This window comes from Populus euphratica, unplaced genomic scaffold (genome assembly GCF_000495115.2).
Source record: "Populus euphratica unplaced genomic scaffold, PopEup_1.0 scaffold32.1, whole genome shotgun sequence".
Lineage (NCBI taxonomy): Eukaryota > Viridiplantae > Streptophyta > Magnoliopsida > Malpighiales > Salicaceae > Populus > Populus euphratica.
The window spans coordinates 683,163-705,758 of NW_011499861.1; the positions used below are offsets into that span (position 1 = coordinate 683,163).

General features: G+C 30.9%; 3 protein-coding genes across 3 annotated transcripts; 2 read left to right on the plus strand and 1 right to left on the minus strand.

Moving 5' to 3' along the window:
• The first annotated feature begins 1,846 nt into the window (after window positions 1-1,846).
• On the plus strand, window positions 1,847-4,444 carry LOC105124759 (UV-stimulated scaffold protein A homolog). Its single transcript, XM_011024873.1, is given in 2 exon segments — window positions 1,847-2,232; window positions 2,355-4,444. Coding segments are annotated over 2 exon segments (1,950 nt in total). The 5' UTR covers window positions 1,847-2,055; the 3' UTR covers window positions 4,128-4,444.
• Window positions 4,445-9,830: 5,386 nt separating this feature from the next.
• Window positions 9,831-13,251, plus strand: LOC105124760 (E3 ubiquitin-protein ligase SINAT3-like). The gene is made up of 3 exons (XM_011024874.1): window positions 9,831-10,408; window positions 11,354-11,740; window positions 12,737-13,251. The coding sequence occupies exons 1-3, from the start codon at window positions 10,166-10,168 to the stop codon at window positions 13,097-13,099; spliced, it is 993 nt and encodes a 330-aa protein (XP_011023176.1). The 5' UTR covers window positions 9,831-10,165; the 3' UTR covers window positions 13,100-13,251.
• A 3,724-nt stretch (window positions 13,252-16,975) lies between these two features.
• Window positions 16,976-20,644, minus strand: LOC105124761 (Acid phosphatase/vanadium-dependent haloperoxidase-related protein). The gene is made up of 2 exons (XM_011024875.1): window positions 19,792-20,644; window positions 16,976-17,352 (listed from the first exon to the last, which is right to left on the minus strand). The coding sequence occupies exons 1-2, from the start codon at window positions 20,509-20,511 to the stop codon at window positions 17,191-17,193; spliced, it is 882 nt and encodes a 293-aa protein (XP_011023177.1). The 5' UTR covers window positions 20,512-20,644; the 3' UTR covers window positions 16,976-17,190.
• Window positions 20,645-22,596: the final 1,952 nt, after the last annotated feature.

The following is a 22,596-nucleotide window of genomic DNA, read 5'->3' on the forward strand; positions in this document are numbered from 1 at the left end:
TCTTTTTTGATCCGAAAAGTGTAAGATCCGTTATTACTCAATTCTTTTTTTAATTATTTCCCCCAAAAACCCTGCTCCCAAATTATTCATCCCTCAACGCTTCATTAATCCATCAAGCAGTTCGTTTATCTTCACTATCAACATTAACAAAGCAATGTCTTCTGTCGTGTCAACTTCTAGTTCGTCTAAAATAATGATATAAATAGTTTATCAATTCAATTTATTTTTTTATTGAATTAAGTTCATGCATGCTGATCTTTTTCATGCTTTTTATTAAAGTCAATCTGCTCTTGCAATCTAATTCTTTCATCTATATCTTCAAAATTAATCACATGAGAATTTTAATTTGGAGTTGATTTTGATAATCTATACATTTTTTTATGGAGTTGATTTTGATAATCTATACATTTAAAAAAAAAAAATTAAAAAATTGAAATTTACATAGCAAAATGGACATTTTAAACTGATGGAAGCATAGCAAAGGCTTGGTCCATAAAGTTTGATGGGTATTAGAGCATCAACTAAGAGAAAACAAAGTTTTGAGATTTGGCTTTTCGTGTTTGAATTGAAATTTTTTAAAAATTAATTAATTTTTTATATATTTTTAAATTGTTTTGATGTGTTAATGTTAAAAATAATTTTTTAAAAAATATTTTATGATACAGTTTTTTAAAAATACTTCAAAAATAACTAATAGGATAGAAAATAAATTAATAAAAAATATTAACTAGGTAAATGATGTAGAAATGGAGGTGCAGAATTGAATACTTGCAAGGCAAGGTAACATTGCTGCAACATGCAAAGTGAATATCGGAACCTTAGCGGAAAATATTTGTAAATTCTCCTGCAATTATATTAGCAAAACCATAATTTTATGTCATTATTGTTAATATTTTTATAATAAACAAGAATTTTATTTTTAATTAGAATATAATCATGCCTAAACTCCCGGAACAATTGTAGCGCCCATTTCTTAAGTTTATCATCACATACTATTTTATCATGTTAAATTAGTGAGAGTCAATCTAACTTAATTAATTGAAGTTTTTGTTTTTCCTATTTTTATGGCATAAATCCACTTATTGAATTTATCTCTTTATTTTTTTTATTTTTTATGATTAACTATTTTCTATATTTAAGAATAAATGCTCTGTTTGATACTATGTTTCAAAAAAAAATTTAAAAAATATTTATTATTTTTTTAAATTAATATGTTTTTGATATTTTTAAATTATTTTAATGTGATAATCTGAAAAATAATTTTTAAAAAATAAAAAAATTACAGGTATAATTTTTTAATTAAAAAATATTTTAAAAATAACCACAATTATACTTCCAAACATACTCTTAAATCTATTTGTTACTTCATGCATTATTTTAATCCAGTAAAAACAATGGAAATATTTCTTTTTTCTTTTACATGAATAAAAATTCATAGAACAAAAACTTCTAAAACCTAACAAAAACATATAAGATCAATCCATTAAAGCTAATGATTTCTTTACTAATATTTATTTTTTCTTAAAGCTAATGATTTCTTTACTAATATTTTTTTTTTTTCCATTTTAGTTTTTTTTTTCCTTATCCAGTCTTTTTTTCAATGAAAAATTGAAAAATATATTTGTTTATTGGGAAGAAATATAAATTTTTTCCACCAAAGAATTAAGAAGTTTGATTTGTAATAAATTAAGAAGTTTGATGCATGAGGTGAACTAGGTTTACTTAATATTTTTTTCATAAAACAGAGGAAAGGTTACCATAATAATCTTCATCAATTAAAATAATTTTATCTCGTTGAATTTACCATAATGGTCTTCATAAATCTTCAATGTGAGAACTCAGCTGGAAGCTCTGGCAGAACAAGGGGGAAATAATGTAAATTAACTGATAAGACGACACAGTTCGTAATCAACTACTGACCGACTCATATAGACTCGGAGCGAATTTTGATCCAAACAAGCAAAGGTACCAAATGAGGTAGTTAATGATTATATAAAGTGTGAAATTTTTCAAAATTCTGTTTGCCTGATTACTTCGCTGCGGGGATTACTGGAGATGGAAGAGGATGCGGGAAAAGTGAGGGCGTTGATAGAGAAGGCCACCAATTCCACGGCGGCCCATGTCGACCCCCGCCTCCTCAAAGGCATCAAAACGGTTGTCCGATACTCTGACTCGGAGCTCCTACTCGCCGCCCAAATCCTAATGGATAGCATGAAAAGCGACCACTCCCAGGTCTCCTTCTCGCATTATAATCCTATTTTATCATCATTCAATTATTCCAGTTTGTTTGGGTTTTTTTTTAAGGTGTAATTTAGGGTAAAATTTATGTATATATATGTGTTGTGATTTTGCAGGTTAGGTATTTGACGCTTCTAATAATTGATGAACTATTTATGCGATCAAAGCTATTTAGAGCTCTAGTTGTTGAGAATTTAGATAAGCTATTAAGTTTAAGCGTGGGATTTAGAAGAAACCATCCACTTCCTGCTCCACTGGCATTTGCGTCCGTTTTGCGTTTAAAAGCGATTGAATTCTTGGAGAAATGAAATTCTTCTTTTGGAATTCATTACAGACAGATTAGATTAGGTTTTGATTACCTTAAAAACACGCTCCGGTTTCAGTTTCCAAATGTTCAGGCCAATGCAGCACGAGTTCAGCAGGAGAGGAGGGAAAGGGAGATGAGGACGAAAGAGATCTTACTTAACAAGTTTGAGGCTTTGAAGGAGAATTTATCCTCGTTGAAGGAGGAAATTCGGGAAACTGTTGATGAGATTGGGGGGTGTTTAGAGATTGTGAAAAATAAAGAGGAGAATGTGGTGATTGGTGCTTTAGATGACGATGGTGATTTTGAAGAGTTTCATCCTTTGGAGTTGCGTCAGCTCCGGCTTGATTTGTTGAAAGAGGGGGAGAATGTCTGCGAGAGTAGTGAGAATAAAGTGGTTTTCGATGCATTGAGGGAGCTGTACAAGCTCTTAGTGACAAAGCATTTGGTTTCGGTCCAAGAAGGAATCTCTATTCTAATCAGGGTTGAAGTGGAAGATTTGAGATTAAGAGATTCTATGCTCAAGGAGTTCATTGACATCCGAAATCACCTTCAATCATTGAAGAAGATATGTGTTGAATCAGGTTGCGTTCTTCCAGACATTACAAAGCATGAGAAAGAAGAGGAAGAAGATTTTTGGGAGGAGGGTAAGGTTGAATCAACTGGCCTTGGGAGTTTTAGTGAACCCAACAAACGATCTGAAAACTCTTCTGCACCATCGACTTCTGGAGAGGTGAAAAGTGAACCTTCTGAATGCAGCACCAAGAAGTTGAAACATGACGAGTCTCTGGGTTGTGAAGGTGGTGGAACTGATTCCAGCTCTCTTCGAAGTAAGCTCATGGCTGAAGCTCCAGTGATAGAGTGGGGCTCTTTTTTGGACACTTGGGGTTCAAACAGGGATGTTTTAGCCAACCACAGGGGCTTGGAGCTTGAAACTCACTGGGGTAGGGTGGACCATGATGCAGTTATTCTAGCAAAGAAAATTGCGGAATTGAACCTTCAGGCTACTCTTTACAAAGAAGACCGAGTTGAAATCCAGCCATGTCGAGCTCCATTACGGAAGGGTGGACTCTGTCAGAGAAGAGATTTGAGAGTTTGCCCCTTTCACGGATCCATCATTCCCCGTGATGATGAAGGAAATCCTATCAATCAGGACACTTCAAGTAGTGACGTGAATCTTGATTTAGGGACTGATTTAGTAAACCAAATAGCCAAAGAAGCTGTGAAGAATGTTTGGGACAGAGATAATGAGGAAGCAAGGAAAAGAAAAATGGACAAACAGTCGCAGCAACGAGCTAAGCTTGCAAAGATACGAGAGCATAATGAAGCTGTTCTGAGGGATGCTGCAGTGGCTTCAACTTCCGGATCTTCAGCTAATGGGGACGATTTCGAGGCATCGAGGAGGGACAGTTTGTTGGCTAGAAACAAAATGGAAACTCTCGCATCAATGTTGCACAAGAAAGTAACCACCAAAGATAGGTTGTGTCGGAGATTCTTGAATACCAGGGCAAGTGATGCAATGACAAGGCAGCTTACACTGGGAGAAGATGCTAATTATAGAGAAGCCTTTCCAAATCAATGTTAGAATATGGATATTCCATTGTTGGAACGTCGCGCTTTCTTAAAGTACCGAGCATCTGAAGATACTTATGCTGGTAACGGGGGCCCCAATAGTGCCATCCATATTGACGGACAAGCAGTTTCAGACTTTCAGCTGCATGTTGAAGCATAAGAATTTTGCTGTACACATTGAGTGATTTTGGAGAAAGACGAGTACTTTTGTAATTACAAGCTTTGATTGGAAGATTTTGTAATGATATGTTTTTTATTTCTTCCCACAAACATTGTGGTGTCATATTTTAATCACAGGACAGCGCAGAAGAATTGGAACATTGGAGATTATTATACAATATATTAAAAGGGAATAATATTCCTGGTACTATTTATCTAATCACAAATCACTATAAATTTAAATAAATATAATGATACAGCTGTCATGATCATAAAAAATTACAAAAACAACAGGGAAATGATGGGTTATCTTCTTATAAGAATGCATTTGATATTGAAATGATGATATGAGAAAAAACAATTAGTGAAAATTTTGATAAACTATGGTGGAATTGCAGGTCACAGGCTGTAAATACTTGTGTTGGGATTGTCATGCCCTCTGAATGCTAGAATCAAATTCACGTACCTGATTGCAAATCCAGGTGAGCAAATCCACCCAAGCAAGTGGGTCTACAGGCTTACGTGCCTAGGGTTTGCAGCCCGCTTGCTGGAAGCAGACCCCTGAGCGTTTGCAAACTAATGTGGTTGGATCTACAGAGAAAAAAATCATAACAATTATTATTATTATTATTATTAATTTTTTTTAAAAATAATTATTAAAATAAAAAATTGAGTCAGATAAATTTAATATTATTATTATAATTAAAATTATTAATATTAAAATTATTATTATTTGTGTTATTAATATTATGATTTTATTATAATTAATATTAAAAATACTATTATTTTTATTATAATTAATACTGTAAATATAATAATTAATATATTTTTAAAAAATATTATTAATATTAAAATTATTATTATTTGTGTTATTAATATTATGATTTTATTATAATTAATACTGTAAATATAATAATTAATATATTTTTAAAAAATATTATTAATATTAAAAAAAAATTAATTTGAAGGGTTAAATTAAGAATTATTATTATTATTATTAACTTTGATAAACAATTTAAATATTATTAAATTCATTAATATTATTAAAATTAAAATAAATATTATTACTATAAAAAATATAAATTTGATTTTAAAAGTAAAATCAATTATTATTATTATTGTTATTATTAACTTGAGCTTGACACCCTCTTCAAGTGGGGCAGGAAAGGGACGTCTAATCCAAGTTATCACAAACCTAAATCACTTGGATCATGCAACCCTACTTAACCTAAGGCTCTAAGGTCTGAAGTTCATATCCATAAGTAATGCATCCGTGTTTAAAATTATTAACTTGAGCTTGACACCCTCTTCCATACCCAAGAAAAGTGGGGCAGGAAAGGGACGTCTAATCCAAGTTACTTGGGTATGGAAACACAAACCTAAATCACTTGGGTCATGCAACCCTACTTGACCTAAGGCTCTAAGGTCTGAAGTTCAGATCCATAAGTAATGCATCCGTGTTTAGACCAAGACTAATGGATTCGTGTTAAGATTTAATTCTCTTGGATCTAGTGTCAGAATCCAAGGCTAATGGGTCCTGTGTGACACTCAATTCTCTTGGGTTTTGCATCCATATCTATTTTTTTTGGATCCTATGTCGGACCCATTGGTAATGAATCTAACATTAGGACTCAATTCTCTTTGGTTCGACGTCAAAATCCAATTCTCTCGGATTCAGTGTTAGGACCTAAAGCTAATATATTCTGTGTCAGAATTTAAGGCTAATAGATCCTACTTTATGACTCAATTCTTTTGGGTTTGGTATCAGGACCAAGAGGTAATAGGTCGTGCGTTTAGAACCAATTCTTTTGGGTTTGACGTCTGGATCCAAGACTAATAGATTTTGTGTCAAGACTCTTGACTATTGAGTCCGATGTCAAAACTCAAGGATAATGAGTTGTGCATCCAAATTCAATTTTTTTGAGTTTGCGTCAAGATCCGATTCTCTTTAGTCTAACATTAAGACTCAAGACTAAAGGTTCTTTTGTCAGAATTCAATTCTTTTGCGTCTGGTTTCAGGATTCAAGATTCTTGGGTTATAGATTTCTAAATATTATTATTTGTATTACAAATATTGTTATTTTGTATTATAATTAAAAGTATTAATATAATTTTTTTATTATTTATATTATAATTAAAAGTATTAATATAAAAAATAGTATAAATATTATTATTTTTATTATAATTAATATTATTAATATTAAAAATATATTTATTTGTATTATAAATAATATTATTAATAAAATAATTAATAAATTTGAAAAAAATTATTATTATTAAAATATTATTATTACTATTGAAGAAAAACCATTATTTTTTTTTAAAATTAAAATATATAAGAATTTAAATAGAGAAGTTAAATATTATTATAAATATTATTATTAGGTCTGGTATTGTAATAAACTTGATGCTCTTATATCTAAATATTATAGCCAAATCTAATATTTTTGAATCTTAAATTTTTAATATATTTTTTAAAAATAAAAAATTAACTCGTAGCGCAGTGTGGGTCTAACTAGGTCTAACTAGAATATATCTACAAGTTCTCAGAATATGAACCCTTGCAGTAGCCAGTGGGAAATCTTATGATCTGTTCCTGCAGATTCCAAGGGTTTCAGCAGGAATTAGTTGTCCGTTCTGTCTTGCCATGCAATGACCCGTAGCTTGGTTAACTGGAGGATAGAGTGAACATGATCAGGTTTAACACTTGAAGCAAGGAGCTTCACCTCAGAAATCAATCAAACGGCTCTTGAATTTGATATCAAACACATTTTCAGGCAACTACTGACCAGTGCTTAGATGGTTTCTTGTGAAAAAAATGGAGAATCAATTTAGCTGGCTACATGCTTTACTGAGATAGACAAATTGGGATCTTTTTGCACTTGATGGCTCTTCCATCTTGGAGTAACGTTGAAACCAAGCTATCTTTTTATGCCCATTATCATTCTAAATCGTCTTTTGAGCCTTGATGACCGAGGATAGATGACAATCTGTCCATGTTTCAGAGACCACATATATAATACTACTACTTCTACTTTCTTGCTGCCAATGAATAATGATGGTGATGTCTTGAAGGATCTGTATTAATCATGAAATCTAATAATCTTGACTGATTTGTCATCAAGGTGGCAGTGCTTTTTCCTATTTCGATTCCTTTTCCTTTGCACCCATAAGGTTCTTATTTGCGTAGAAAATTTGGAACATGCACCAGAGACTGCCAACAGACATACGAGGAAATGAGATTTTGGTCGTGGAGTTCCAGGTTCTAACACTTTTGTATGTATCCTAAACATTCCTTTGTATTACTAGGAAAAAAAAAAAAAAAAGGAACACAACTTGCTACAACCAGCTGTGGATCCCAACTATGCCACGGGTCTGATTTTTTTTCCTCCCACCATCCGGGTTAGAGATACGATCAAATAAATTGATTTTATTTTAACTGAATGATAAAAAAAAATAGCATAAGGTTCAAATTAAAAAAAAAAAGATGATACAAAATAAATAATTTGTTAAAAAAAAGATAAAAAAATTACAAAGTTCATTTTAAAAAAAACTAATGTTAACATATGTTAATTTTTTAAACTTGTGACTTGAGTTAAAAAAAAGCTATGAAACTTAATTTTTAATTAATCAAATTTTAAATTTAAACTTGTGACTTGAGTTAAAAAAAAAAACTATGAAACTTAATTTCTAATTAATCAAATGTTAAAAAAATAAAAATTAAAAAAATAAAAATCAAAATTGAAAAACAAAATAAATTTTATATTTGATTGAAGGAAGAAATTGAAAAGAAAAAATAATTTAACAAAAAAATAAAAAAATAAGGTTCAAAATTAAAATAAGAAATACAAATAAATTTTTGATTAAATGGTGAAATTAAAAAGAAAAATAATTTTAACAAAAAATAAAAAAAATCCAAAGAATAAAGACTAAATTGAAAAAAACTAAACATATTACAAATTAAGATTTAAAAATAAAATTAAAAAAAATCAAAGTTTTACATAACAGCCAAGAACAAAATTAAAAATTAAAAAAATAATGATCAAAATGAAATTCTTATAAATTAAATAAATCAAATGATAGCTCTAAAATTTTGCATGACCAGCATAAATTTTAAAAGGAAAAAAAAGAAAAAAAAAAAAGTATTATTGACAATAAACTATGTTATCATTGACCGCTAAAATTTTGCATGACCAGCATAAATTTTTTTTTTTTTAAAAAAAGGGAAAAGTATTATTGACAATAAACTATGTTACCATTGACCACACACACTTTTCAAAAGACAAGTTTATAAAAATAACAAATTGTATGTTAATAATCATGATAATAAAAAAAAAACTATTATAAAAATAAATAAAAACCCTTAAGACAAGTTTTAGTTTTTTGGCTTTTAGTGATATTTTAGTTGTGTTGTTATGATTTTTTTATATATTTAGTTAAATATTAAATTACCTCACCCGATAATAATAAAAAAAAATCATTAAAATACAAAAACATGCTTGGTATCACATTTAAAATTCTCACCTTGAAGAGTATAAGAAAATATTTATTTATTTTTATTTAATTTGGAAATAACTAATGCGCAGTGTGAAAAGTTTTAATTACTCAAATAAATAGTTTAATATTTTTTGGTTTGAATAACAAAACACCATTATATTGTACCAACAAATAATATAAATAAATATGTGTCTAAAATGTTTTTTCAAAGGTGACAAGGTTCTGTTAATACACGAATTAAATACCCACGATACAAGTGGTCAAACGCTATTGACAATTAGTCTAATAATTCGAATTGGTCCTGGTCAATGCAAGTGTGCAAGCTCCAGTTGAATTTGAATGGACAGCGGCCCAACCCTAACTTCTACGATGCTGGATGATTTTTAAGATAAATTATTTTTTTAGTTATTAATATTTTTTAATTTAGTTTAGAAAAACATGTTTTTGGGTGTGATTTTTTTCCAATTTAGTTTAGAAAAATAAATGTTTGTTTTTATAAATCGTGTTAAACATAATACTAATCATTTTCAATGATCATATCATATTTTAATATTATAAACTTGAGGGCATCATAAGAGAGCACTGAGAATGGTTGAAATCAATATCCCATAAATATAAGCAACCATGTTTCTGCTGCTCATGAGCAAGCTCTTTACACAACTACAAGCCAGCTTGACACAGCTGGTAATGATTAATGAATGGATATATAGATTATAAATCTGTTTATTTTTATATTTAAAAAATATATTTTATTTTTATATTTAAAATTATATATTTTTAATAATTTTATATTGTATTAATATCAAAAATAATTTTTTTAAATAAAAATATATTTTTATATATTTTTAAATAAAAAATTATTTTAAAAACAACGTCATGTGCTAAAGCTATTGTCCCCTACCATATTATATACAAAATCTGAAAAAATTAAAAAATATGTTTTAATATATTTTAAAATAAAAAATAATTTAAAATATAACCTTTACAACGCTGCTATCTTGCCGTTAAACCGAATGAATCTAATCTAATCTTATAATCACAGTTTAGTTTAACCCCCCTTCCATTATTCCACCTAATCTAATCTCCTCCTGAAAAACCTTTTTTTACATTTCCTCTCGCTCTCTCTCTTGCCTGAAAGAAACCCTTCGATGTTGATCCAATGCCTCTCACAATTTCGACGGTGACTTTCACCGATAGAGAAGAGTGCCCCTTTTTTACATAACACGAGCAGATCTTGCTACCGCTTCGATTCAATCTGTCCCCCCTTTTCTAATCTGATAAATCAGCTTCGTAGGAAATAAGGGGAGACGGCATAGAAATACCCAGAAGAGAGTTGAAGCAGCTGCTATATATAATTATATTTGATTGGAAGACTGTTGTTTTTGTGGTGTAGGAATGGAATTGGATAGCATTGAATGTGTGCCATCCTTAGATTTAACAGATGAGGATGAGATCCACCACCACCACCACCTTCATCATTTTCCTTCTGTTTCAAAGCCACACACCACCACCACCACCAACAACAACAACAGCAACAGCAATAGTAATACCGTGGCTTCAGCTATGCACACTACCAGTGTTCATGAGCTCCTTGAATGCCCTGTTTGTACCAATTCTATGTACCCTCCTATTCATCAGGTCTGGCCCCTTTTTCTTCTTTCCTTTTTCTTGTTTAACATGATTATGCATATGGTTTTGCCTTTTCTTTTTCGGGTTTTTAATTGTTGAATTATTGATGCGGGTTTGGTGTGCTTTTTGATATGTTGTTGCTGATAAAAATATAGCTAGGGCCGTTGAACTGCGGAATTTACAGGCTTGATTTTGTTAGGATTTGTGCCTGTTGGTTTAATTGGTTGGATTGTGGAGATTCAGGTAACTGCCATCTGTCACAGCTAGGTGAATTTAGGAATTTATGGGCTAGGAAGATTTTTGGTTTTTCGAATTTGATAGAATTTAGGTGTTTTGCTGGTTTTGGTATGTGAAACTAGTCCGTAGGACTTCACAAATACATGTACCCTCTGCAGTGACCGCGGAGAGTCATTGGGGCCCAATCTTTTGGGTCCTGTGCTCGGCACCGTCCATACAAATGCAAGGGCTTGCTGTGGTGAGAATTACATAGAGTGCTAGAGCATTTGCTGGGGCATTATGTTGATATTTGTGTGCTAGTAGTGGGAGATTTTGAAATGTAATTGCAATTTCACTTTGCAAAACTTGAACAACTAAATAAAGATGGCTACATCACATGATTCTAAGAAACTATGACCATTCATATGTGTGTGGTGTCCTCAATTTTATTTGTAGGTTGCAGCAGTTGCTAGAAATATGGAGGGAACTCTTTGGTTAAAAACATTAAATTTTGAAATCTAAAGGGTTGTGTGGATTTAAGTTAGATATTGGGCCATTTATAACTGTCCAGTGACTTCTTTATAGTTGGATGTGAGGGTTTACCTGTAGACAGTAGACGTATCTCACTGTTTCCATGCAATGGAGGGAAAATTGTGCTTATAAACTCTGTTGCTTTGTGCTAGAGCTCCTAATTTCTTATGCTTCCTGGATGATGTTAACAACTTGTTGTTTCTGCAGTGCCACAATGGCCACACACTCTGTTCAACCTGTAAAACACGAGTACAAAATCGGTGCCCCACTTGTAGACAGGAGCTCGGTGACATTAGATGTCTAGCATTGGAAAAAGTAGCGGAATCCCTTGAGCTGCCTTGCAAATACATGTCGCTTGGATGCCCAGAAATTTTTCCATACTACAGTAAACTGAAACATGAGACCCTGTGCAATTTTAGGCCATACAGCTGTCCATATGCTGGATCAGAGTGTGCTATTGTCGGGGATATCCCATTCCTTGTCGCTCATCTAAGAGATGATCACAAGGTGGACATGCATTCCGGGTGTACTTTCAACCATCGCTATGTCAAGTCTAATCCTCGTGAAGTAGAAAATGCAACATGGATGTTAACTGTAAGAATGTTTCTATCTTATTTAATTGATCCGTAATCACTTGCAGATATTCCTGGACGCACATTACATGCTTCTCTCTCACTTTTTTTTTTTTTTGGTTGGGTTCGGGGGTGGATGGGTGGAATAGGAATTCCAATACAGCACTGGAACATGACATGCTTCTTTTTGTTCTTTGATCATGTTAAGGCATGGTAACGAAACTTGGATTATGGCGAAGTGTGGAATGTGATATGGTCATTTCTTGCCAACAGTGAAGCACTTGTGCTATTTATACAAGGAACTTCTTCACTCCATGATCTTCTCATTAAAGAGATCACAAATTATGTCTATCCCGCTTTGTATGTGTGCAACAGATTGTAATAGCTGTGATAACCTTGCAGTAAAATAAATACTTTAAGCCCAAGGGATTAGTTGAGTGGTAAGACATCATGGATTCTGGCCTCATGAAGTCTTTACCCGAGTTCGATCTCCACCCAAAACTTTTTTCAGCCATTCCTAAGTATTTGTCTGGTAATTCTATGGTTTGTTTCAGGGTAAGAGATTGTCCATAGTGAGAAACTAGTCTGGTGGTCAACGATTTCAGGCTACTTTGTTATCCAATTATTATATCAAGCAGTTTCCCTTTATTATGTGTGCTCTGAGCAATGTTTTTTTTTACTGTTTTGAAAATATCAACTCTCATACTTCCAAGTAAATATGAATTCCATGACGTGGATGAAATATTACAAATGTTAGTACAGACTAAAATGAAATGTGGATGATATATGAATTCAGCTGTTTCATCTCGAGCTTGTGTTTTGCCTGCATTCTATTGGTTGTGATGCCTTCACTAGTCCCAATGCAGACAAGATCCTATCGAGTCCTGTTAGAGATAAATGGAGTTCAGGAACCATTAATATGTTTTATTTATGCTTGATGGAGTGGCATGACATAGCATTCCTTACATGCACAATGCATTTTCTTATTTTGGCAACCACTGAACTTGCTTTGCTTTAGGTTTTCCACTGTTTTGGCCAGTATTTCTGCCTCCATTTTGAAGCTTTCCAACTTGGGATGGCTCCTGTTTATATGGCATTCCTCAGATTCATGGGTGATGAGACAGAAGCTCGGAATTACAGCTACAGCCTGGAGGTTGGGGGAAATGGTCGGAAACTAATTTGGGAAGGCACACCACGGAGTATAAGAGATAGTCACAGGAAGGTTAGGGACAGCCATGATGGACTTATTATACAACGTAACATGGCACTTTTCTTCTCTGGAGGAGATAGGAAGGAGTTAAAGCTGCGAGTTACAGGACGGATATGGAAAGAACAGCAGAACCCCGAAGGTGGGGCATGCATTCCCAACCTTTGTAGTTAGGCTGATTTTCACTTTCTTGCTTTCTACTGTGTGCTCTATTTCCTGTAATACTGTTACTAAAACGCGGATCATTTTAAGAATCCTTATGTATAAAACTGGGGCCTAAGCTTTATAAATTGTTAATAAACTTCCTAAAGAAATTGCCCTGGCAATGTCGCTAATTCATAATTTTAAATTCTGACAGGCTAATTTAGAGTTGGAATTAATAAGAAAAACAGAGAAAGGTAAAAATTCGAGCAATCTCGTAGAAAGAAACTTGGATTTACTTGTATTTTGGTTAACTGGGTGTAGCTCATTGATTATTTTTTCAACAAAGATGATGTTTTGTTTTGTAAATAAAAAACTGGTGGTTGACCTTTTCTACTGGTCCGGTCAAAACGTGTGACATGGGGTCTTGATTTACCAGCTACGCCAGTTTCCACCATTAGCCTCCCTATTTCACTGTGTGCTTTTTCAGCGTGCTTCCTCGATTTGGATGCTGGCTTAAGTTGCTATACCGAGGGATGAGAAGGTAATTTTATATGCTTGTTTTTGTATTTTAAAAATATTTTTAAAAAATAAAAAATAATATTTTAATAAAAAACACGTTAACCAGCGGAAAGTTTTTCTTTTAAAAAAATTAATCATAATTAAGTTCATTAGACAAAATAAAATACCAGAAATCCTTTTTCTTTTTCTTTTTTAAAGAATGATAAGTTTACTATTCTAATCTTTATTCCACAAAAGCGTTATTGTACTCTTTTTCTATACTATTTTTTCATATACTAAAAAAGATAACCATTAAAGTGTCTTCCTTTTGATTTCCTTTCATTTGTTTGCTTGAGAGACATACCATAATAATTTTGAATTTCTTTCATTTATAAGGATAGTTCATAATTTAAATAACTTTTCTTATATTATTATTCCAAGTAAATTTAAAACATATTACAATTACAATAATGGAAGTTTTGGTTATATATATATATATATATATATATATATAGACACACACAAATATAAGTGATCAATCTTTTTATAAAAAAAAATTAAATAAAAAACAGTAGAATTTTGACTAAAAGATAAAGATATTTAAACTTAGCAAACCGCAACACTTTTTATTTTAATTTTTATTTTGGGTAAAAATTATTTTTTATTAAAAATATATTAAAATAATATTTTGTTAAAATTTACTTTTTTAATATTACTATATTAAAATGATTTAAAAACATAAAAATTAATTTAAAATAAAAAAATTCAAAACCTCTACATCTCTCGTCCATTTGAAATCTATCGATCTTTCACCCTCTTTAATATTTTTCTTCACTAATGGAGCTTCGAGATCCTCCACTTCCTAACAGCACTGGTAGTGCCCTCTATGTGATGATTCCGAGGAATACAATTTTCCAGGAAAAAAAAGATGTCATCTTCTTAACATGCTTATTTAAGAAAAACCAGCAGATTCCCAGAAGCATAATACAAAAACGATGCTGCTCGTAACTCCCAATGCCATGCACATGTACGATATTGCAAGTACAAATTCACGAATATATACCCATTATATCCACATAATTCAACAATTTAACTAGGCGGATCCAGCAGTCTTATCAAGGCGGTGATCCATGATTTATGCGACTGTTTCGAGGAAAGCAGCTTCACTTGATACAGCAAGTACGGAATCCTCTGCTTCTTCGACAATCTCTTTAAAAACAGATCCCTTCTTCAAGGTCTCTCTACACATCATACTACCAATGGTGAAAGGGGTGAGACCCCTCTCCACTCCATTCTTCAGGAGCATGGTGGAGATACGGAGAGTGCGCGCACATTCTACTGGCATGTCCCATCCATGAAACTTCAGAAAGGCAATATAATAAGGAAAAGATATCTATCTTGAAAGAAGAAAAAAAAATTCACTATGAGTTTTTATTAAATAAAAGTCATGGTGAATAGGTTGGAGCTTCTGATATTATTCTAAGAATATTTATAATATTAGAATATAAAAATTGATGCTTGAGTGTTTAAAATTTAATATCTCAGTGAAGTTAATTTATTTTTTAAATTTATTTTTTATAATTAATTTTAATATTTATGACTGTTGGAATTTTTTTATAATTAATTTTAATATTTATGATTGTTAAAATAAAATTAAATAATAACTATTCAGTTTAATTTAAAATATAATTGTTTCATTAACAATTATATAGTTTTATTAATAGTTATAATATTAACAAATTTAACATTTCCTTATAATATTTAAAGTCTAACAAGCATGTTACTATATAAAGAAAATATATACAAAAAAAATAAACACGCTTTCTTTTCTTTCTCTTTTTTTTATATATTTTTAGATGTTCTTTTCTTTTTCTTTTTTTTTATATATTTTTAGAGGTTTAGAGAATTTAATTGTATCTTGAAAATATTATCTATATGTGAGACAAATATACATTTTAAAAACAATGTTTTTATATCTCTAAACTAACTTTTTATTTGTTTCCATTTATCAATAATTTCTTCAACAATTTTAAGGAATTCATTTGAAGAAGAGAAATATGAATTCAAGCATCACGGTTGCTAAAGATGTTAAGATTTACTATTATAGATAATTATTTTGAGTGATAATAAATTCTACTCTTTTATAGATTGTAAATATTTTTAAGAGTTTGGATAATATTGTTTATGTAATATCTTTGATTTTCTAACAGAAGTTTTGGTTTAATATTTGGACACCAATAATTTTAGTAGGATTCAAGTTTTAACACTAATTGAAGATTTAAATTACAAAATATCTTCTTAGTTTTAACACTAATTGAAGGTTTAAATTACAAATTACCTTCTTGCAAGTATAATTCTATCAAGTGAAAAAACATTTATTACAAACTAGTGAGAGATTATTGATGTAATTTGTAAATAAATAAAGAAGAAAAAAAATATTTATCTCATATTAAAAAAAAACTTATTTTTAAAGTGTTTGTAAGTATAAGTTTTTATTGTATAGTAAATTAAGTGAAAATCATGTTGAATGAATTCTCCTAATAAGTTTTCTAATACTATTATATGAATATTTATAATATCAAAAAGGTGATACTTAGTAATTGATCACTTGGAACTTAATGTGTCAATGAGATTAGCTTGTTTTTTGAATTTATTTCTTTAATTTTTATAATTAATTTTCATATTTATAATTGTTGAAATTAAACTGAATAAGTTTCCTAATACTATTATATAAATATTTATCATATCAAAAAGATGATACTTAGTAATTGAGCACTTGGAACTTAATGTGTCAATGAGATTAGCTTGTTTTTTGAATTTATTTCTTTAATTTTTATAATTAATTTTTATATTTATAATTGTTGAAATTAAATTGAATAAGTTTCCTAATACTATTATATGAATATTTATCATATCAAAAAGGTGATACTTAGTAATTGAGCACTTGGAACTTAATGTGTCAATGAGCTTGTTTTTTCAATTTATTTCTTTAATTTTTATATTTATAATTATTGAAATTAAACTGCATAAGTGCTAAGTTTAATTTATTTTTATATTTATAATTGTTGAAATTAAACTGCATTAAGTGTTAAGTTTAATTTAAAATATAATTATTTTATTAATAGCTATATAGTTTCATTAAATGATATAATGTTTTATTATAATATTTCAAATCTAATAAACATGTTATTACACAAAACATACACAACAAAAAAAAAAAACAAATGCCTTCTCTTTATTTTTTTTCTCTAGAAGTTTAAAGAACTTAATTATATCATGGAAGGATTGTTTTTATATAGAACAAATAAATAACTTAAAAATAATAATTCCACACCTCTAAACCAACTATTTATTTGTTTTCATTTATAAAGAGTTTCTTCAACAAATAAATAGACATTGAGAGAAGAATTATAATCAAAATGATGATTTTAATTGATAATTAATTTTGTGATTAAAGAATAAAAGCATCTCAAACAATCCATCCAGTTCTCAAGTCCTAGTGTCCTTCAGTTCCTGGAAAAAAAAATGTAAAGATACATTGAATTCAGCAGGCCATCTACGAATGAATCAAGGAAGTTAAACATGAGAGTTGCCGTGTCCAAAATTGCCTGCAGAAACGGATTCTAGTTTACCACTAAGCAACCTTGGCAACATACACAGGCTACCAAGATGCCAAGCAAAGCTCCAGCTAGAACTTGTGATGGGTTATGTCCCAGAAGTTCCTTGAGCTTTCTTTGACTGATAGGATGCCCTTGAAACAGGTCCTCAACGATCATATTAAGAACCTATGTTAGGCAGGAAATGTACGTGTTAGTTCCATAACGATGAAAGACTAAATCATTCTTCACAAAAAGCGAGAGAGAGAGAGAGAGACTATCAAATGTAGACAAGCTATACTAAGCTTGAGAAAAGAAAATGGTTAATTGTGTATCTCTAACAGGAGGACTGAAGTAGAAACTGTCATGCTAATCCACATATAAAACGTCCTATGCAATGAATGAGAAGGAAAAGGAGGGTTTAGAAGGCAGAGAGTTATAGCACATTGTGCTTGGAACTTCAAAATGCGCATCCATTAGCCTCAAGAATGGATACAAAGCTTCCTTACCCCACAAAAGGCACAAGCTTCAAGTGCTGAATTAATTATCCACCAGAAATGCTGTTCAGTATGATACCAAAAAATTGTAAGATCTAGTACAGAGAAAGATACTACTCAACGTAAAGCATGCAACCATGCATTCTTCCAGTTTTGCATTAATGAGTCATCCGAGTGCCAGGCATGTAACACTGATAGTTTCGCATTCATTACTACGAAAACTAGCTATCACTTTAATAAAATTTCTCTCAAAGTCAACTCAACTGTACTCATTTATAAGGTACCGTAAAATAAGGTACCGTTTACGGTGAGATAGCTATTATTTTTTAAAGTTTTTTTCCCTTAAAAATCTATTAAAATAATATTTTTTATTTTTTAAAATTTATTTTTAATACCAGTACATCAAAATAATTTTAAAAAAAAAATTCAAGTTTTGAAAAGCATGGCATGGCCGCAATAACAACCAGGTCCTAGATTCACAAGACTGTTGGTATTAAGATAGCTTCTATTTTTTGCTAACGACAAAGAAAAAATTGTTAGATTAGACAAATAGCTTCTGCTTTGTAGTCAAAGCCCCCCCCCCCCCCATACATAGTTGCGTTTCAAATCTTGTTTTTGTTGAAGCTATAATAATATGTTTTTCATTCATAAAGACTTGCTTTTTATTTATTTTGCATACAAAAATCCATCTCTGAGCAGTTTTAATTAAACAAATACTTTTTAAATTTTAATTTTTTAAAACTGCAATTAAAAGTATTTTTCTTAAACTTATTTTTTTTTAAATCACAACCACAAAAACTACCAAATTGACAGACACAAAATTAATACCTATAATCATGACATAAGCCGAGCCAGTGAGCATAAATAGCAGAATTACAAACATAATGCATAGAAATCAGATCAACACAGCTGATGTGACATTTATTGTAGTATCTCTTCTGCTTAAGCACCAACGACTTCCAATCCAACAACAGCGTAGCTTTTGATCTAGCAACAAGCACATACAAACTCAGGAAATTATCCAGCTAGTGGAGACAAAAATTAAGTCTGTGAACTTTACCTTTCAAAACTTATCTCAGACTAGCTTTAAATAAATTAATACTTGTCTCTAACTTAGATTAGTTCAGTTTTTAAGAGCTTCAGACCATCTGTTGAAAATCCTTCTCAAACACAGAGGACGTTAATTTACCAGCATTATAAGTCTGATCAAGCATCCAATTAAGAAACATAAGACTGATTATTCTACCCAACCTCATACTATACTACAATCCTTACTGACATTTGCACTGTACTCAATTCAAGTGAAACACTCTCAGGAAAAGCATTTGGCATGGCATCTGCTTGTCATGGCTTATGCCTAATTAATATACACATTCAAAGCAAATTGCCCCACTGCATCATGAAGTCTGGAAGAAGAGGAAGACCTCCCTCCAAATTCAATCCCCCCTTTGAGAACGAAGTTTGAGTATAAGCCAGAATTGGATTCCCTAAAAACTTAATACCATATCCAAACAAAATAATGGCGATGTTAGGCAATGGATTGCACAGTATAGTGGATTCAAGCCTTTGAACACAGATGATCATCAATCTTTTTTCCTTTAAATCTCATAACCTACCCACTCATCCTATTTCAAATCATAGCCATATAAAGAAGCTCCACTGGCAGGGGACCAGCTAGTCTTATTGTATTCTGAAATTTACTCATTTTTCCCAAGCGAATCATGCCATTCCTGATACAAATTGACCACGAGGGGAAGCAACACGGAAAATCAATCTCATTAAGCTTGTACAAAGCTTTAGGTCAAATCAACGATCCAATCTAGGAACACCTCCAAAAAAAAAAAAAAAACATTAAATGTTCTTTCAAGAAGCACAACAGAGTTACCCGACCAACGTTTGGGGAACAACAACCACAATTATGACAACCATAGCAATGCAACATAAGAAGACTACGCATAAAAATGTGAAATTTCACCAACAAAACAATTACTTTGTCAACAAAGCAGCAGCAACAAAAGCAACGCAGCAGTAGAATATCACGCATAAAAATACTAAATTTCACCAACAAAACAAATACTCTATGTTCACCAAAGCAAACATAATGAATAAACCAAACTAATTCACTCCTTACCTCAGCTTGCATCCCAGCATGACGCCTGACACCAATTGCATCATACATAACAATAAGACTAAACCCCAAACAAACAGGAAATAACGAATCAGCCACTCCATGACAAAACGCAACTGATGTTGTCAAAGCAGTACACAAAGCAGAGTGGGAAGACGGCATCCCTCCGGAGGCAAAGAATATTCTCAAATCCCATTTCCTCTCCACAAAAAAATTCAAAAACACTTTCATTGACTGTGCAATAAACCAAGCAAACAAACCCGATATAAAAGTTGGGTTTGCAGCTAATGTTGCCACAAAAGGACTGATCTTTACTTTCGCATGCGATGTTATACTCAATAAAGCCAATCCAAACGCTCCATTTAGCATAAAATCCCCGTTGTGTTCACTCACCACCTTCTCCGAGTCATCACTGTATGCTTGTAGCTGTGAAGCCCATTTTTTTGTTCGTGAAGAAGCTAAGGCTTTGATGTGTTCAATTATCGGGACCAAAGCCCGCAAAGGGTTTGATAAAAAAGTTCTGTTATTTTTGTTTCTTGGTTTTGGGTTTTGATGATTTGAAGGGTTTTTATACGAAAAACAAATTGGAGAGTTTTTGAATTTGGTAAGATGAGTGGACTTGAAAAATGAAAAGTGGCCAGAACACCAAAGTTTGGTTCTTGGGTTTGTGGGAGTGAAGCAGAAAGAGTTAAAGATGGGTTTGGTGAGTGTTAGAGAATCCATGAGAGGAAGTATTCTATCATTCTATTCTATGACTGAGTTGTTGAGTTCAGTCTGCATTTTAGTACAGAAGGGTCTAGACTATAGAGAGGGAATGTGAGGCTGAGTTGAGACTCGAGAGTTTTCTCGCAAATAGCTCGGCTGTGTGATTGGATAGTGACAAAAGGTCATCTAGTTGCCGATAACCTCCAAATAGTCCCCAACTAATTAAACCCTTCAATTGCATCCTCTACTTTCAATTTAAACAATATGATTATATCACATACAAAATATATTAAAACTTAATACCCACAAATATTTATTAATAAAATAACATACCTAATATATTAAGAACAAAATTTAATCTAAACAAAAAGAATAATAGTTATATAAATAAAGTAATATAAAACTATTAACTGTGAAAAAATAATAAAATTTAATCAAAAATATTAAAAAATATAAATTTTTTAAACTGTAATCATATTTACATTCTTAGTGGTCATGATATAGAAGTCATTAATATTATTTAAAGGCCATTAACGCTTGTAAATTATGCTATAGCCTAAAAAGAAGATAAAATTACGGTTATGGATTTCTTTCTCAAGATCATGATCCGTTGTTAACACGAAACTTGATAAATACATAATTTCTAAGGTTATGGTCAAGCTAAAACTTGTTTTGGAGGCAATATTGATAAATTTGTGATTCTTTTTAGGATAATATTGCTTGAATCTCTAATCAGGGGATGTAATTGGAATTTTCATAATAGTTGGATGACCTATTTGAAGGTATTCCTCTAATTTATACAGATGGTGGAGAGAGAGTCTTTGGTTTATCTTATTATAACAAAGATGCAATTGCATCGCTTGACTGACATCGAATATGCCATTGGTTTGTGCGTAAAGAAATGCGGACTCTTGACAATTGGACCACACCAGTCGCCATTGGAGGGAAGGAAATGCGGACTCTTGACAATTGGACCACTCCAGTCGCCATTGGAGGGGAACAAATTTCAAGGTGGGAAGCTCCAGGACTGGAATGTCCATTGCTAATCAAACAGAGAGAAGGAACAAGAAGCACTACGGGTGTTAAAAAGAACCGGCTCATATGTAATATTTATATTATTTAACATGATCTAACCTATTTATGAATAAAATTAAATAATATAAATATTATAAACGCTAATAAATTAAAAAAATATTATGGATTGGATTCCGAGTAAAGATTTTTAAAACTCACTCAACATGATTTCTCTTGTATACCATACACTTTTTTTATATATACATTTAATAGTTTGTGGATTATTATTTTATCTAGAAATGTTTCGGCTCTAAAATTATGTTATTCAATTTCCTAGTAGATTTTTTTTAACGTAACAAAAAAAGTTTATATCTTTGCTGGAGAAAAAGGGTGGGTAACTATAATTTAATAGTAATGCAATGTATAGAAATTACACTTAAGTATGATGCATCTATAATTCATATTATAGATTTATTTTTAATTTTAGATTCATTAAAATTAGCAATATAAGCTTAACTAATGAATATTTATAATATCCATACAAAAATTGATTCAACCCGACATATTTAACCCACTTAGATCTAAAAAAATTAAATACATCAAATTTATAATATATAAAATATTATAAATTGAGTTGAATATAATTATAGACTCAAACTCAACCCAACTATATTCATAAACACCCTTATAATGTATTGTTTTCCAAGCTCTAAATTGTAAATATTTTTAATAATTTAAAATATAAATATAATTTTTTTAATTTTTAATTTTTAATAATTTAAAATATAAATATAAATATAAATTTTTTAAATTTTTATTTTATTTTTTCATAATTATTTTTAAAATAAAAATTTATTACGACCATGAAGAAATTAATATTATATATAAAACTAAAAGACGTGAGGAAATCATTATTCATCCATACTCATTAAACTGTAAATTACAATAATAATCCAAAATGCATTACTTTTTTTTTATTATTTTGTTTGCACTTTTTTTTTCACTTTTGTTTTTTTACCACTACCAGTGTCCTGCTTTTCTTCTTCTTCTTTTTTTCTTATTGTACTTTCCTTTTTTTCCTATAATTAT

What these genes read in the sequence shown, in the direction of transcription:
- LOC105124760 (XM_011024874.1), top strand. Translation starts at nt 10,166, where the DNA reads ATGGAATTGGATAGCATTGAATGTGTGCCATCCTTAGATTTAACAGAT. An exon ending in TGTACCCTCCTATTCATCAG is followed by an intron (nt 10,409 to 11,353) that starts GTCTGGCCCCTT and finishes TTGTTTCTGCAG; the next exon opens with TGCCACAATGGCCACACACT. An exon ending in ATGCAACATGGATGTTAACT is followed by an intron (nt 11,741 to 12,736) that starts GTAAGAATGTTT and finishes GCTTTGCTTTAG; the next exon opens with GTTTTCCACTGTTTTGGCCA.
- LOC105124761 (XM_011024875.1), bottom strand. Translation starts at nt 20,511, where the DNA reads ATGGATTCTCTAACACTCACCAAACCCATCTTTAACTCTTTCTGCTTC. An exon ending in ATGCTGGGATGCAAGCTGAG is followed by an intron (nt 17,353 to 19,791) that starts GTAAGGAGTGAA and finishes TGCCTAACATAG; the next exon opens with GTTCTTAATATGATCGTTGA.